Raw genomic sequence first — 17637 nt, forward strand, 5'->3', positions numbered from 1 at the left:
ATAAGAGAATGATCCACCCAAACAAACAAACAAAAAAATGAACACTGGGTTCTTTATTAACCAAAGAGTTTCCTAGTATGTAAGATTTAAAACAAAATAAAAACATCCTTTATCTAATACTAGATATTTATTTCTATCTATCAGTGAATCAAATCTTGAAGCAGCTTCCATAGTTTTTCTGGTTACTTTTGGGTAAAAAACTATCCTTAGCTTACTTTCAGTTAATAAACAGTCACTTATATTTTACATACTAAAATAAGCCCACTCTTGTAGCATCTAAAAATCCATAATCATACCCAATTTGAAAATTTCTTCCCCAGCTTAGTTTTACCTTAGGCTGGGAAAATTGCAGTGGGGAAGGAGCAGGCCCTCCCTTAACATCTGCAGTGTCTCTTACATGTCTAAATATTTAAAAATCATAAATAAGGTTAATAAATTGTAATATATATATTGTATATATGTGTGTGTGTATATATATATGTATATATGTATATATATGCCTGGAGAGGTCCAAAGACAAGAGATTGTGACTGAAGCTGCCTCTACCTGATATGGAGCAAGGGCAAGGTATTGTTTGAGGAATGGACGGCATTTGTAGAATATGGTAGGAAAGGGATGTGTATATATAAAGGATATATATATATATATATATTCTCCTACATTTCTAACACTGTGGAAGACTAGATTTCAATTGAGAATCCCAGATACTTCAGAGTTCCAGAAAACAAAGTGAGGATGCTGGGGGGAAAGGACTTTCAACCCACCCTTCTCCATGGATACCCAAGCTCTACCTCCCACCCAGCAAACAGCTACCCAATGGCCTGTCACTGGGCTGAGGCGGGGTATGCACACTAGTGACACAGTCCATTCATGGCAGGGCAGATACAGAGAAGAGGCATGCATAGGCTCTGGAAGTATGTTGGATGCCATTTGACAGAGTGTTCTGGGGTCCTGAGTACCTTGAGCATGGTCTAGAAGAGGGGAATCTGTCTCCAGGTGGGCATGCTCCTTATGCCCATTGACTCTTTGCCCCACAGAGAGGGCTGATGCCAGAGGAAGGCCAGAGCAAGGTTGCCAGTGTGAGATACAGAGCAGGGGACCCTCCTGGCAGTGTCCAAGGAGAGAACTGGAAAGGAAGTGAGGGACACACTCTCTCTCATTCCAACCCATCCTCTACTCTCTAGCTGTATTTTGGCCTCTCCAGTTTCAGAGTAGATGAGATGGAAGTCTTCCCTGATATTCAGGTTGAAATATGGCATTGGTTACCCTGAATGTGGCAGATGTGTAGCTGTGAGCTTATTCTCTTGTGGGGCAAGTTTGTAGGTTCTTTGAAAATATCTCATCACTAGGAGTTCTTTGCCTCTAGCTTGCCTTCTCGGATGGGTCACTATGCTCTGCCCCCGGTTCCCTGAGGACCACCATGTTGGCGGGTCAGAGAGCTTCCCTGGGCTTTCCACTTAGGCTCCATTCCTTTAAAGACAGCACAGTTGCTTGGTTTGGGGTCATATCTGACCCACAAGAAATCCACACACATCCTTTCCCTGCCATAGTCTACAAGTGCCGTCTATTCCTCAAACAATACCTTGCCTTTGCTCCATATCAGGTAGGGGCAGCTTCAGTCACAGTCTCGTCTTTGGACCTCTCCAGGCAGGCATTAAATCACCAGTATGTAAGTATATAAGAAGTCATTGCAAAACAAACAAACAAACAACAAAAAAACAAGTATTGTATTGCTTTCTGATCTCCCATGGTTCCTTTTTCCTTTATTAGTGATAATGTACGTAATGTATGCCATGTTTTTTAAAAGGAAATATTTGGAGGAAAAAAGGTTGTCTGCTTTTAAAATCTACCAAGGCTCATGAGTTTCGTACTTGAGAAACTTTTAAAAATAAAATGGGAAAAGAAATTAGAACCTCAAAGAGTGATTCTGCTTTCAAATGGCAAAACCAAATCATGTCCAAAGTCCCTGAAAAACAGAAAATGACCAAAAGGTTCATTTTAAATTTACTCTCTGAACCATTTGAGAATGGCAGGCCATAAACTACAGCAGAAAGATAGCTGGCAATAAACATTTTTCTTCAATCCAATCACTCTGAATAGGAAAGAAAAAAATTATGCTCTCAGATAAAATGTCATTTACATTCTTACAAGACCACACTTAAAGAGAAATTGAAATAAGTCATATTGCCTATGAGTTTAAAATATCAATTAAAAAAAACCCCAGAGACCATTGAGAGGTAAACTACCCCAAGGAAATAAGACAATTTCACATCTGTTTAGTTTTTGATATATAAGACCATCAACACAAAAATATACTAAATACCTTATATGACTTTATAAGTTAAAAAAGTAATTGACAGTACAGGAACTTATCTAAGCAGACTTAAAAGATTAACCAGTGTGTCTAGAGATAACAATCTGCCATCCTGAGTCAATCCATGTATATCACTTAGGGTAATGTTGATAGTAATGCATTAACATGGACATTATGTTATCTTTTACTGAGAGAACAATGCACGTAGCAAGTCTTAGCAAAAGAAAAAAAATTCACAGGTGTAGACTTGCAGATATACAATGAACTTCATCCTAAATGAAGACACAGAAAATGATTCGGGAAAATGCTAGCCATATTGTCACCAAAAAATACCTTATTAATGTCTAAGTGGACTCTATTGCTTGCTCTATTCAAATATGGTAAATCATTTATACACAGCTCCTTAAAAATTTGGAGTAATTGCTCTGCCTCGAAAAAGGCTGACTTGGACCTCTGGAGCTGGCCATGAGGGATTTATCTTTATTGCTATACATGCTATGCTGTGCTGTGCTGTTCTCATTATATATGCCAAGCCAACATGGAAGCATTTGGAATAGTTATTTATTTTTAATATATACCCTGCTTTTCTACAAAGCAGTTGAAACAGCTTGCAATAAAATCTCTACAAATTAAAATAGCTGAAAATAAAAATAGATGTCCAAAACCGATAAGTAGAGTGGGAGCAATAGGAACTTAGGATAGAATACTTACTGGATTTGAACACTAAGTTTGTCTAAGCCAGCCAAGCAAAACAGTTTTTATAGTTTTCAGTATCTGATGACATGGAGCATCTTTGTACCTCAGAAAAGAAAAACACGTGCTTCCCTGAATTTATATAAAATATACAAGTAGTGCATTGATGTGTCCTCATATTTATTCACTCAACAAATATTTATTATCGTACACCTACTATGAGACAGGCACATTGCTAGATATAAAGGGTAAATTGATATATAAAACATACACATAACTCTGCCAAGTAAGGGCAAGTAACCCCAACAGGTCTAATGTCTAGAGACAAAACAATTGCAATTATCTCTGCTGTAATTCACCATGGTTTTCTCTAGGTTTCTATTTTAGTATTCAAACAATAAGGAAGGGTTTACTGAGCTCTTCTTAGTCACTCATTTATTCATTAATTCATCAACTATATTTTGAGTACCTACTACATGCAAAGCACAATTCTAGGTTGTGATCAGGAATCGAGGATGACTCAGGTGGAAAGTGTCTTTAAGCTACCTAGGGAGATGAGAAATACACAAATCAATACAAAGCAAGGTAGAAAGAAGGAAAGAAAAGCGCCATGCAAGGTGGAGAGTAGGGGGGCTTTCTTGCTTAAGGATGGACTGGGAATCATGGAAGTGCTCCTGGAGGAGCCGGGGCTGGCTTTATAGACAAGTGATGAGGGAAAGGGCTCCCGGCACAGAAAGCACATCAGCAGAGGCAGCACGATGGGCATTTAAGGAATGTGAAGGAAGAATGGCAAGTGCTCACTTGGGTGACACATTTGGTGAATAAAGGGGAACACAGAAATAAAGTAGGGAAATTAGGTCAGGGCTAGATTTTAGAAAGAGAAGAGGTGCAGCTTACGGTGCTGGTAACCCTAACTGTGCCGCTTGCTATGCAAAAGCTGGCAAAGGAAACACACAGCTAGACTCTTGCCCTCAAGGACTTCATGATCTAATACGTGCATGGCCAGGCAAATGCCAGATGCTTGCATTTAATTATTCTCATTTACCTTTCTTCTACCGCATGATGCATAGAGCTCTATACAGAAAGCAACTACATACCTGCCACAGCTCTGGGAAGGGCACGGATTCAAAACCATCTGATCAGAACCAGCTCTCCCTGTGCGTACCTTTTATGTGTGACTAGGGTTCTCAGGACCCATTTCTCCCACAAGTGTAACTCTTGTGCCACGTTCCTCTCTGAGTGAGGCTGGAGTCTGCCTTACAACATTATTCTTGAAGGATTCACTGCCTAGGCTGCAAAAACATAGCTCACAAAGCTCTTGCGTTCAGTCTGAAGAGATGCAGCATTAAAGCATATACAACAGGGAAAACGCAGCATTGGACTGAGCTGGTACGAAGAGGAAGAAAAGTGACTCCAAGAAAAACAGTGTGCTGACTGTATACCACAAATAATGGCAAAGACTCTCGTAGCAAAAGTGGCAAATGGCTCTCTAGATAATCTTGATGGAAAGCATCACTCATCACTCCTTCACCTCTCAGACAAAGGGGTCACCACAGGCAGGGCAACATTAACATAATCACTGTTTCTGGGAGAACCTTAAATGCTGAATCAAAGCTCGTAAAGTAGGCATGGGTGGACCTTCCTCTGTGTGTGTATTTGCATTAAAACATGAATATGTGCAGATGCAAAGGATCCCTGAAATAACTTTCCACCTCACCCCACCCTTGCTTCCTCCATATTTACCATTCATTTGGCAATAACCCCCTCACCTTCAGTGTCTCTACCTCACTTTTTCATCTGTCCTCTCTCCTTTGCCTAAACTTTCAACCTTCCATCTGAGATTTCACTGTCATTCCCACTCCCACCTCTTCCAGATTATTGAGTTAAACAATATTAACCAAGTTTTTAAAATTACCTAACAATTAGTTAATAAATTGACAATCAATGTATCGACAATCTATTGGCCTTCTCCAAAAGGAGGAAAAAATGGACAGTCCTCAAACTTATTTGGCCATAGGAGTCTTGCTAGATGACATGTTATTTTTCTCCACACTAATTTCACAAGCTACTGAAGGCAAATTCTTAGAGTTTTTTGTTCTTCCACGGAGCCCAGCATCATGGAAGACAGGGTATTAGTAGATGATACATTAATGGGTTAATTGTATAATAGACTAATGGTTTAGTTATTCCCTTATTCAAATATTTACTGAGTACCTACTATGAACTTTTTAGGCATAGAGAGCAGAGCAAAAAGTAAACAAATCAAGCCCTTGCTCTCAGGAAGCTTACTGTTTAGAGAAAAATAAATAAATAAATAATAAATATATAATATTTCAGGTGGCGAGGAGTGTTAAAAAATAAAGAAAAGTAAAAAGGTTGGAGAGTAGAGATAGCAGAGGAAGGTTTTACAAAATGACATTTTATTCAGAGTAGTTGGATAAGGGCACTCTGGAGAATTACCACTTGTGCAAAGGTCTAGTACAGAAAAGAAAGGGAGAGAGTCTTGTGGTTCTCTTGGAAAGAGAGGTCAGGTAAGTGAACACAAATGCAAAAGCCCCGGATTGGAAGCAGGCTTGGATGTTGAAGGGCAGCCAGAACGGTGTGACCCCAGCTGAATCAGCACCATGGAGCATGGTTGGGAATAAGGTCAGAAATGGCTGGGAAGAAATTGTATCAGTCTCTTGTGGTCGATACAGGACTTTGGATTTTACTCCAAGTGCAGTGGGAATCCGTGGAGGGTTTTATACATAGAAGTGACCTAACATGAGCTGTGATCTAAGAGGACCACTCTGGTTGTTGTTTTGAAAATAGCCTAGGGACAAGTGTAGATACAGCACAATCAGTAAGAGTTTGTCCTGGCGGATAATGGTGCCTCAGGGAAGAAGTGAAGGTAGTAGGGGATGATCGGAATGTTATATAGTCTTTAAGTAATCACAGAGCATATAGAAGACATTGAGTATAGATAACTCTTCTAAGGTGCTTTAATGAAAAGCAGACAAATGGAACCAAAGTACTAATGTGTTTTGCTCTCTCTCTCATTCTCTCTCTCTCCCCCCCCAACACCTCCCCTTCTCTCCCACCCTCCCTCTCACTCTTCCTCTCCCTCTATTTCTATGTCTATCTCTATCACTGTGTCTATGCCTAGTTCTCTCTTTTCTCCTTCCTCTCTCCCTAGCTATTGAGAAGGTGTATACTCTCAATGACAAGATTTCACTTTTTTAAATTGAGGCATCTAGGCTTCCTATTCTCTCTATTGCAAAATTCGTTCAGATAAAATCAGTGTTTATTTTAGTACCAATTTCTTCTATAATGACTAAAGAAAAAGTATTTTGGAAACTAGTCAGAAATAATAAAGAAAGTTTATAAATGTACTTCTAAATTGTCCGTAACACTTTCACATATATTAAATTGTCTGGGCATCATTAACTTGGACCTAAGAGAAGGCAAAGGGCCCAGTTATTTCTATTTTACAAAGAAGGAAACCAAGGCTTAGCATAATCATTAGTTCAAATTGATATGACTTGTTAATAACATAGAAAGAATTCAAGTTTGACTCTCTTCTACATTTAACTTCTTAACCCCCTTAACAATCATGCCTTTACTATTCAAATTAACTATACTCATTTTATTTAGCAAGAGTCAAAAGCAATTCCTTTACTTACCACTGAAAGAGTCTTTTTCATGTGGTTGGGAGGAAGAATACTCATTTAGAAATGCTTTAGTTTAAGATGTATCTTATAAATTGATTAAAACTTCCTGAATATCTAAGAATAATTTACTTCCAAGGAATATATTGCTTAAAATTTCTCTAAACTTATAGGCTGTAGCGTGATTGCAAAATCAATTAGGAATCGTGAGAGCAAAACTGATCAAGTTATATTCTAAAGGCTGATGTTAAATACCCACTCAATGCAATTGTGATTTCCGGATTTCCGATTAAAATGTAAACGTTGTCCTCTTTTTCAAAATCATTATTGTATTTTAGTATGTAATTGTATTTGTCTTGATTTACATATCACTTCCATTACAATGTTTTCTTTAAAATACACTGTACTATATTATTATGACTCAGCTAAAGTGAAAGATAAAGTGACACAATGTATCTGGCCATCATCAAAAAGTCTCGAAACAATAAATGCTGGAGAGGGTGTGGAGAAAAGGGAACACTCTTGCACTGCTGGTGGGAATGTGAATTGGTACAGCCACTATGGAGAACAGTATGGAGGTTCCTTAAAAAACTACAAATAGAACTACCATATGACCCAGCAATCCCACTACTGGGCATATACCCTGAGAAAACCATAATTCAAAAAGAGTCATGTACCAAAATGTTCATTGCAGCTGTATTTACAATAGCCCGGAGATGGAAACAACCTAAGTGTCCATCATCGGATGAATGGATAAAGAAGATGTGGCACATATATACAATGGAATATTACTCAGCCATAAAAAGAAACGAAATTGAGTTATTTGTAGTGAGGTGGATGGACCTAGAGTCTGTCATACAGAGTGAAGTCAGAAAGAAAAAGACAAATACCGTATGCTAACACATATATATGGAATTTAAGAACAAAAATGTCATGAAGAACCTAGGGGTAAGACAGGAATAAAGACACAGACCTACTAGAGAATGGACTTGAGGATATGGGGAGGGGGAAGGGTAAGCTGTGACAAAGTGAGAGAGTGGCATGGACACATATACACTACCAAACGTAAAACAGATAGCTAATGGGAAGCAGCCACATAGCACAGCGAGATTAGCTCGGTGCTTTGTGACCACCTAGAGGGGTGGGATAGGGAGGGTGGGAGGGAGGGAGACGCAAGAGGGAAGAGATCTGGGAACATATGTATAACTGATTCACTTTGTTATAAAGCAGAAACTAACACACCATTGTAAAGCAATTATACGCCAATAAAGATGTGAAAAAAATTAAAAGTATCTAAATATAACCAATTTTGTGTCATTTAAAAACATCAAATTTTGAAAATTCACTATCTTAAATAACATCATACACATTTAAAGCATTGATTATATATGTATATGTGTATATATACCTTTTTTCTTTAAAATTCTAGATTTTATCCTAATGATGCTGTTAAAGGCTAAAAACAAATGTCAGTAACAAGGCATAATGAAAGTTATAACAATATATTATACTGCCCAAGTTCATGACAAGAAATTAAGTAAAAATAAATAATTATAATGCTATTGAAATTAATTAGAAAAAAACAAGTATTTACGGCCCTAGTGTAATCCACTTGAAACGACTTTCCAAATCTGAACATTGTTCAGCTCCCCTCAAGTCCTCATTACCATCTCAGTCCAAGCCACCATCTTCTTTCCCCCAGCAGAGCCTATTCTTCACCAGTAGTCAGAGATCCAAACAAATGAATTAATATACTCCCTTGCTCTCCGCCCTCCAAAGGTGCTCTTCCAATTTCAATAAGATTAAAAAGTCCTCTCTATGGCTTACAAGGCCCTACCTGATCCAGCCCTTGACCAGGCCTCCTTTCTGCCTCCCTTCTCATCATTCATTGTGCCCTAAGCACACACCCCTCTTGGGACCCTAGCACTCGCTACTCCTTCTGGTTTACCTGGATGACCCCTGACATCATTCACATCTCTACTCAGGTGTCAATTCCTGGGAGAAAACTTTGGCCATGCTCTAAAATATCACTCAAAAACCTCTGCTCCTTAGTCCTTATCCTTATAATATGTATTATTATTGTTGATATTACATGTCACTACTACATTATTATGCATTATATATAATACATATTGCTACATTTTAATTCAATTTTTATGAAAATAATTGTAGAGTCAAATGCATTTGTAAAAAATCAGACAAAGAAATATGTACACTTTACCGAGTTCTCCACAATGGTTAACATTTTTGCAAAGCTGTAGTATAAAAGCACAACTAAAATACTGCCATTACAATATCAAACTTATTCAGATTTCTCCAGTTTTACTTATACTCATTTGTGTATATGTAAGTAATTCTGTACAATTTTATCACATAAGTAGGTGTGTGTATCCATCATGCTAGTCCATATACCAAATAGTTCCAATACCACAAGGATACATCGTGTTGTCCTTTTAAGGACTCACTTTCCTCTATTCCCTCCCTAACACTTGGAAATCTGTCCTCCCTTTCTAAAATTCTGTCTTTTCCAAAATGTTTTACTTGGAATCATCCAGTAGGTATCCTCTTGGGATTGGCTTTTCTTTTTTTTTTTTTTTTCCACTTAGCTTCATTTCCTGGAGATTTATCTAAGTTGTATTTATCAACAGTTTCTTCATTTTCATTGCTGAATACTAAGTATTCCATGGAATGTATGTACCAATGTTTGTTTAACCATTCACCTGTTGAAGGACATCTGGGCCAATCTGAGACTTTGTTTATTACCAATAAAGCTGCTATGAACATCCACATACAGACATGTGTGAATTTAAGCTTTCATCTCTCTTGGATAAATGCCCAAGAGTATAACTGCTGAGCAATATGGTAAATGAATATGTCCTATTTTTTAAATTATTTTTTTCTCCATTAGAATGGAAGTCCTATGACACCAGGGACTTGGTTATTTTGGTCTCTTTCCCTTGCTCCTGGCACAGAGCACCTAAAACCCTTGTAGTTTCCTGGGTGATAGGAGTGTCTTTTGTTTTAATGAGGCAGCTGTGGGTGGTCTCTTGGGTGAGGGATGGTCACCAGAAAGATCAAACCACGATTAGAAGCTTGAAATTTTCAGCCCTGCCCTCCCATTTTCTAGAGAAGGGAGAAGGGCTGAAAATGGAATTAATGATCGATCATGCTTACATGAGGAAGCCTCCATAAAAATCTCAATAGTATGGGATTCAGAGAGCTTCCAGGTTGGGGAACATATCCATACTGGGAAGGTGACACACCCCAATTCCACAGAGAGAACCTCCTGTGCTCGGGACCCTCACAGACCTCACCCTGTGTATCTCTTCATCTAGGCTTTCACCCGTATTCTTTATCACATCCTTTAATAAACTGGGAAATGTAAGCAAGAGTTTCCCTGAGTTCTGTGAGCTGCTCTACCAAATTAAGAGAACTTGAGGAGGGAATGTCCTATTTGTAGCCAACTCTGACAGAAGTCGTTGGTAACCTGGGGACCATCCAGAGTGGGCTGGGGGCAGTCTTGTGGTACTGAGCCCTCAACCTGTGGGATCTGACACTATCTTCAGGTATACCAGGACAATAACAGCCACCACCACCACAGATAGAGAGAAAAAATGGATGGCTGCAAGAGGCAGTGGGTGAGGGAGTGGGTGAAGGGGGTCCAAAGATACAAACTTCTAGTTACAAGACAAATAAGTGCTGGGGATGTACTGTACAGCATGGTGACTATAATTTTAAATACTGTATTGCATATTTGAAAGTTGCTAAGAGAGTAGATCTTAAAAGTTCTCATCACAAGAAAAAAATGTATGTTGCACACCTGATATGAATATAATGTTACGTGTCAATTGTATCTCAATTTTAAAAAAAGAAGGCACAGTTAGGTCAGGAAGTTGAGCAGTTGTGTACGTAAAGGGATGTGTGAGGCTCTGGGAAAAGCCCTGCGACTCTCCAACCCCAGGGAACACAGTAGGACCCAATGTCCTTAAAACGGCTTAACTTGGCCTGATGGTTCCTTAGACCATGTGCAGTTTCAGGTGCCTGGGTGGCCACCAGCAGAGGAAAGTGCAGCCAGCCCCTGAACAATATTTTCAAGGTGGAACCGTCAGCAGAGCCAGGGAGCTCATACTCGTTCCTAAGCATGTGGCAGCCTGTCAAAGCAGTAAGTAAGCTCTCAAAAATTACTTGTCAAATGCGTAAATAAATAAACTCCTGGCCTGAATGAGGAAGACTTCAGGAGAGAATGAGGCCCCACAGGGGTAAATGGCACTGGAAAATGGTAGCTAAGAGCAACAGGAATTAGGAAATCAAAGTTAAATATTGCCACAAACTGAGAGGCCTTGGAAGTTTGGATTACATGCAACAAATTTCTTTTCTTAAACTGTATTTGTGGTACCATCTCTATTCCTGGAGAGATCCTTTATGAAATCATGAGTGAATCAGTTCTAGAAGGTCAAGCCTATTAGTATAAATATACCACCTTCATGAGTCTAACCTTTCTGGCAAATTTTAACATATTTTTGTTCAGAACTTATGGTTTCCTGACAATCAGATTTCTTTTAATAAGTAACAGGAAAAAAGAAGAATGTTTAACTGTCATTTAAAATAGCAATTTTCAAATATTTTGAGTTTGACAATATCTGAATATTTCACTGCAAAAAATCACAGACTGTGTCTATATTTGAATAGTGTTTCTGTGTAAATATCTAGTACATAGCTCTGCCAGGACAGTGCTCTTTGTGAGACTCCTGAAAAGAGTGAAAACAAGAAAATGAAAATGCCTTGGAACGCTGACTATTGCAGATAGATTAAGGGATAACATATTTTAAGAACAGTAAGCTAATATCTTCCTCTGGCCTGATTCTTTCAATCAGTTGAGGGTTCTTGCTGTAAGATGATTTCCGTTATATTAAGTAAAGCTTGAATGACAAAATTCAATAAGGTTGCCTGATTATACATTTAGTGTGGAGTTATATTTGTGTATCCCAAGCTTCATTTCTCTGTGAGTATTTCTCTGCTTGGTATCTTTAAGACATAGTAATTCCTGGCAGTATAGTTCTAGAACACTGATTCCCAGCTTTGGCTGCACATTAGAATCATCTGGGGAGGTTTTAAAACTCCTAATGCCTGGACCATACCCCAGACCAATTAAATCAGAAGCCAGGCATTAGTAATTGTCATAAGTCTCCAGGTGATTCTAATGTGTAACCAAAGTGAGAACCAGTGTCCTAGAATTGTTTGTGTCAGTTTTACCAGGGTAATTGTTAATAGGCAGACCTGGGTCCAAAATTACTTCTATTGAATTAGAATCTCTACAGATGAGGAAGATGAATCTGAATATTTATCTGTACTCCCAGATGATTCATATACACACCAAGTTCGAGAACCTTTGGCTTATAGAGTTAAGGGGTCTAACATTGACCTGCAAAGTCCTCAGCGAACAGAAAACTCTGAATTCCCTATCTATAGTCAGAAACCTTCTGAGGTTGGCGGCAAGTCTATTTTGGAAGTCTCCTTAGAGGTCTTCATTTAGCCACTGTGGTTAAAGAGCTTGCAGGTGTCAGTAAAAACTCCAGGTTATTTCAACACAGTTTTGAAGTGAATACTTTATTAGGACAAATTTATCCTCTAGTGGGAAAGCTAAAATAAAGAGGCCATCAAGCTAACATTAGAAAGAGTAATTTAACAAAATAATAATTACCTCTTAGAATTAAGGATGTAAGAGAGGAATTCTTATAGAAAAGCATAAAGTTCCAAATTAGGCTTCCCCCCCTGCCCTATAACTCATTTTTTTCAAAAAAAAATTACAATTAAAATTTTTTTAAGAGAAGGGAAAAATTAAAGACCAATAGGCATCCCCATTATATTTTAAAATATTCATCCATTAGGAATTTGTTACACTTTAAGATATGTAAAGTATGTTCTAAAATGTCTCATCTTACTCTAACAAATATCCTATTTAGGGAAACAGGGCAAAGGATTATTAATTCTACTTTTTATAGACATATTATTTCCAGCCCATAATACTGTGTCAAGTTCTCAGTAAGTGTTTATTGAATTGAAATGAATCATTGGATGAGAAAGCTGAATCAAAGAACCATTAAATACTAACCAAGTCTTCATCAATTGATCAAGATAGAACTGCATCAAAAATCCAAGTCTAATCCAGAATTCCTTCCCTAAAAGCAAGTTTATGCCCATATAACTTGGAAATTAAAGGTCATTCTTTTAGCCAGTAGTCCTCAAGCTTGGCGCACCTAAGGACCATATGGATGCTTTTAACTATATCCAGGGTAACAACCAAAGATTGTGATTCAATAGGGCTGAGCTGGAACCAGATTCTAACAAGCATCACCTATCAGAAAACACATGTAACTGCAAAATATGTAATTAATCCAATGAACAGTGATTGTCAAAACAGCAAATACCATTGGCTAAATCTGAGAAAGGTGAAATATGTAATTTAAAAAAGTAAAATGACTCATGTCCCCAATAGATATTTGTTGAATGTATGAATCCATTAGTCAATAGTATCAAATTAACACCAAACTGGTTTACAACATTTAGCATAATATACAAAGAGGAAAATTTTAGATTCTGTGATTTTTCTGGCCAACTTTCTCAGTTTGAACTTTTTGGCCAACCCAGTAAAAGGAATTGAAGGTTGCAGAGCTGTGCACAGGTAGGGAGAATGCACAGAATGCCTTCAGTAAGATGGGCATAGAATTCTGAGAATGAAGAAACAGTCCTTCCCTAAGGCATTAGATTTGTAACTAGGCAACAAATAAAATATGATTACTTCTAGACAGCCCAAAATGCGGCTCCCACCAGAAAAGTGCTTGCTTAAAAATGCCTTTCAAAAGTCTAACCTCTAGACAATTTTGGTGTTCAACTCATCTTATAATTTACATCTTATAATTACACACACATATGTGTATATATACATATATGTACATATACATATATACACATAATTACATATATATGTATATGATACACATTAATGTATGGCATTTTAAGAACATGTATAATTTGATAATTCTATATAAAAACCAATAATAATCATTATTAGTTATAAAGTTACAACCTCATGCTATTTTCATTACCAAAACAGCATTTGTAATGGCTAAAATCCAAAATACTGGCAATAACCAATGCTTGTGAGAATAGGAAACTCTCACTCTTTGCTGACAAGTACGCAAAATGGTACAGCCACTGTGGAAAGCAGTTTGGCAGTTTCTGACAAAACTAAATGTACTGTTACCATAAGAATTACACTCTTAGGTATTTACTCAAATGGGTTGAAAACTTATGTCCACACAAAAACCTGCACATGAATGTTTATGGCAGCTTTATTCATAACTGCCAAAAATAGAAGCAACTAAGACGTTCTTTAATAGGTGAACGAATGAACACATTGAAGTACATCCATAAAGTGGAATATTATTCAGTGGTTAAAAACAAAAAGAGATATCAAGTCACAAAAAAAAAGTGGAGGAAACTTAAATACATACTGCTAAGTGAAACAGGTTACTCTGAAAAGTCTACATAGTATATGATTCCAGCTACATACTGTAGGATTCCAACTGTATGACATTCTGGAAAAGGCAAAACCACAGAGACAGTAAAAAAAAAAAAAAATCAGTGGTTGCCAGGGGTTGGGTGTAGGGAGGGAGGGATGAATAGGCAGAGCACCGATTTTTAGGTTAATGAAACTATTTTGTATGAGGCTTTGGTGGACACATGCTATTATGCATTTTTCAAAATCCATAGAACTGTACAGTACAAATAGTAAACCCTAATGTAAACTATGGACTTTACTTAATAATATATTAATATCAGTTCATCAACTATAACAAATATACCCGATTAATGCAACAAGTTAATAAGAGAGAAGACTAAGGAAGGGGGATATACGGGAACTTTCTGTACTCTCTGCTCAATTTTTCTGTAAACCTCCAACTGCTCGCAAAACCAAAACCTAATTTAAAAAAAAATATGTAGGTAATATTAATGCTAGCACTGGAAACATTTTTTCTAATTTGTAACATACTGACAAAATAGTTGTTAAACTAAACCTATTAACTATGTATTTGTCACTCCTATATCATGAAACTTAAAATTCTTTAACTATTTAGCATATTCCAAAAGACATTTAATTCACATTCTGTCATATAGAACTAAATTAATAAGCCCTGCTATAACGGGATGTCTGAAGAATTTTTTTCAGTTCTTTTCCCAAATGAAATGTTCATATTATATTGGTCCATCTCTGATTTTCACTATAGTTTTTATTAGCAAAAAGATAATATTTTGCCTGTAATGCATTGTTATGTAACTGAATGCAGAAGTTGCTACCTTAACCTATGAGATGACTGGTTATAGCTACTGAAAGCCTTGTGCAGTTTTTCTCAAACTTCGATATGTGTGGGAGTCAACTGGGGATCATTTTTAAAAACAGATTCTGATTTAATTGGTTTGAGGTGGCACCTGGTAATCTGCATTTCCAACAAGCTTCCAGGAAATGCTGATGCAGGACTACACTTTGAATAGCAAGGTTCTAGAGTATATCTAGGCTATAAGATAATTACCACTGTGAAACGCAAACCCAAATCCCTAGCAGTTCTTGCAAGGGACTAAACAGCTGCTTTTTTTGGTTCTCCCACCTGGAAAAGCTCTCAGGGCTTCCAGCACTTCTAAATTTTCTTTCCCAATATATAATCCTTTTCAATTTTATCTGTAAAGAGGAAGACCTGATAACCTTTGTACAGTAAGCAAGCTACCCATTTAGTCATAATACTCTCCTAGCTTGTATGAGCCAGAGATCATTTATTTCTAGTTCAATTCCTCTATTTATATGTCTTCAAGCACAGAAAGGTCAAGTGACTGGCTCAGGGTCACTTATCCAATAACTTAGAGGTCAGGTCTCAAATCCAGGTCTCTGATTCCAAATCCAATCCCTTTCCCTTATTCTCTGCTGCTTCTAATAGTGATGCACTTCAGAGAAGAGGGCCCAGTTAGTTTAGACCACAAAATCCCAGTTCTAAATATACCTCAGCCTCCACCTTCCCATAAACCTTAAACATAGGTTTAAGGTCTTACAGAACCTGAGTCTTGAAGGAGGAACAGGATAGTGATCAGAGGGAGGGGAAGAGGGGAATGGCGAACGTCCTAGCATGAGTAGTGAATATATAAGCCACGAATACTAGAGTGATGATTAAGACCATGATGTTAAGAATGAGTAAGGCAAAATTGGATATGTCAGACAGAGCCAGATTTCCAATCATCAGCAAAAAATGCAGAGTGCATCCTGGCTCTGAGACTTTGAGAATATTGCGTACTTTTCTGGAGACCTGCAATGGCCAGGAATTTGTGGAATTTCTGTAGAAGCCTGTTATAATACATATAATACAGCCTATTGTAATACCTACACTGCTTGTAACTGTCTCTAAGGGCTCAGATCACCAACAAGGGACTGAGAAGCTCCTGATTTTTGTCAGGCTGAGTCCAAAGTCCCCACAGCTGATTTTTCCTTATTGTAGCATCACTGCTCAGCCTTCACACATGAATATCTCAAAACATCTCTGGAAAGACAGAGATGGGAGCCCAGAATCCTGGCTGCCTTGACATTTACCTAATCACCTGAAGAGAATATTACTAACTTATTGGCAAAGCTTTGTGACATAGTGTCAGAGCAGCATCCAGAGGAAGACCGTCTGGCAACCCTACTTGAGCCCCCCAATCAAGGGCTGCTTGCATAGAGCACACACACTTACAGAGGAATCCCCTCTTGAAATGAGAATAGAATTTTCATGATGGGATGCTGTCCAGTGTTTAGTGGCAAGGACTGCACCCAAGGTCATATCATCCTAACTTTTTTTTTTCCTGTGCTGCAGGGTTCTAGGGTGGAGAGTGTAAGAGTATACAAAGGCAGACTTTTACTGTTAAAAATCCTTAGAAGGACAGTAACGTTGAGCCATACTTCTAAGAAGAAATCATCACAAGTGGACATATTTTGTTTAACTTCAGGTTAAATAAGAACAAGCATAAAAGAGAGACATGCAGATAGCACAGTTGTTGAACTTACAAAGATTTTCACACTAAAATTGCTGACATGCGAGAAGGAGGAAACTGGCTTATAGATAGGTCAGAGTGGGCAGTTTTCTTTTCTGGGTATCATCTCTGAACCGAATCAACAGAAAAATGTCTAGGAAGCTTGAAGAATGCAGCTTTAGGACAAATGTGAAAGAAAGAGACACATACCAGTTCAATATAAAAGCAGCATTTTGCAAGTATGGCTGAACAATGATGAAAAGGGTCAACACGCCTGGGAGGATAGAAACACAGTCTAGGAGTCAGTGGGGAATGTGGTGTATTCAGTGGGAGAGAAGTAGCATTAGCCAATGGCCAAGGTTCTTTGCTGCTCAAAGATTCTATCATTCTATTACAAACAAGAATAATGACTTGTATATTTTGCAATCAATGATAATAAAAGCACAATGACTGTGGATGACTTACTGTGCTGACAGTGAATCCCATTAAATCCTCGGGGACATTTACAGACATAGCCTATGAATGTATCCCCTCGGTATGCTTCACTTATTTCACAGGTTCCTCCGTTATGGCACGGATTAGGAGTGCAGGGACCTGAAAGATAGAAAAAGAATATTGCTGCATGATGCATATGCTTTAAAGTAGACATTGGGTCAACATTTTGCAATTAATTTTATAGAGGAAAGTGTTCTGGATATTAGTGCCATAGGAAATGTAGTAGTTGGGGGAGTTCTAGAGATCAATGGCATGGGTTTGAATCCTGGTTTCATCACTTTCTAGCCATGTGGTCTTGGACGATTTATAACCTCTCCTTACCTCAGTCTCATCTTCTGTTGAATGCAATACTAATACAATCTACCACAAAGGGGGATGATAGAGATGAAAAGAATTCATACAGGGCTTCCCTGGTGGCGCAGTGGTTGAGAGTCC

At 37.9% G+C, this 17637-nt stretch overlaps 1 protein-coding gene across 2 annotated transcripts in view; it reads right to left on the reverse strand.

Moving 5' to 3' along the window:
* The window catches only part of EDIL3 (EGF like and discoidin domains 3), a 411746-nt gene that overhangs the window by 191662 nt on the left and 202447 nt on the right, over positions 1 to 17637 (reverse strand). For both annotated transcript variants that reach the window (XM_024734369.1, XM_024734368.1), the window contains one exon: positions 17173 to 17301. In XM_024734369.1, the coding sequence (XP_024590137.1) occupies positions 17173 to 17301 (129 nt within the window). The remainder of the gene's footprint in view (positions 1 to 17172; positions 17302 to 17637) is intronic.

This window comes from Neophocaena asiaeorientalis, unplaced genomic scaffold (genome assembly GCF_003031525.2).
Source record: "Neophocaena asiaeorientalis asiaeorientalis breed wild unplaced genomic scaffold, Neophocaena_asiaeorientalis_V1.1 scaffold184, whole genome shotgun sequence".
In the NCBI taxonomy this organism is placed as follows: domain Eukaryota; kingdom Metazoa; phylum Chordata; class Mammalia; order Artiodactyla; family Phocoenidae; genus Neophocaena; species Neophocaena asiaeorientalis.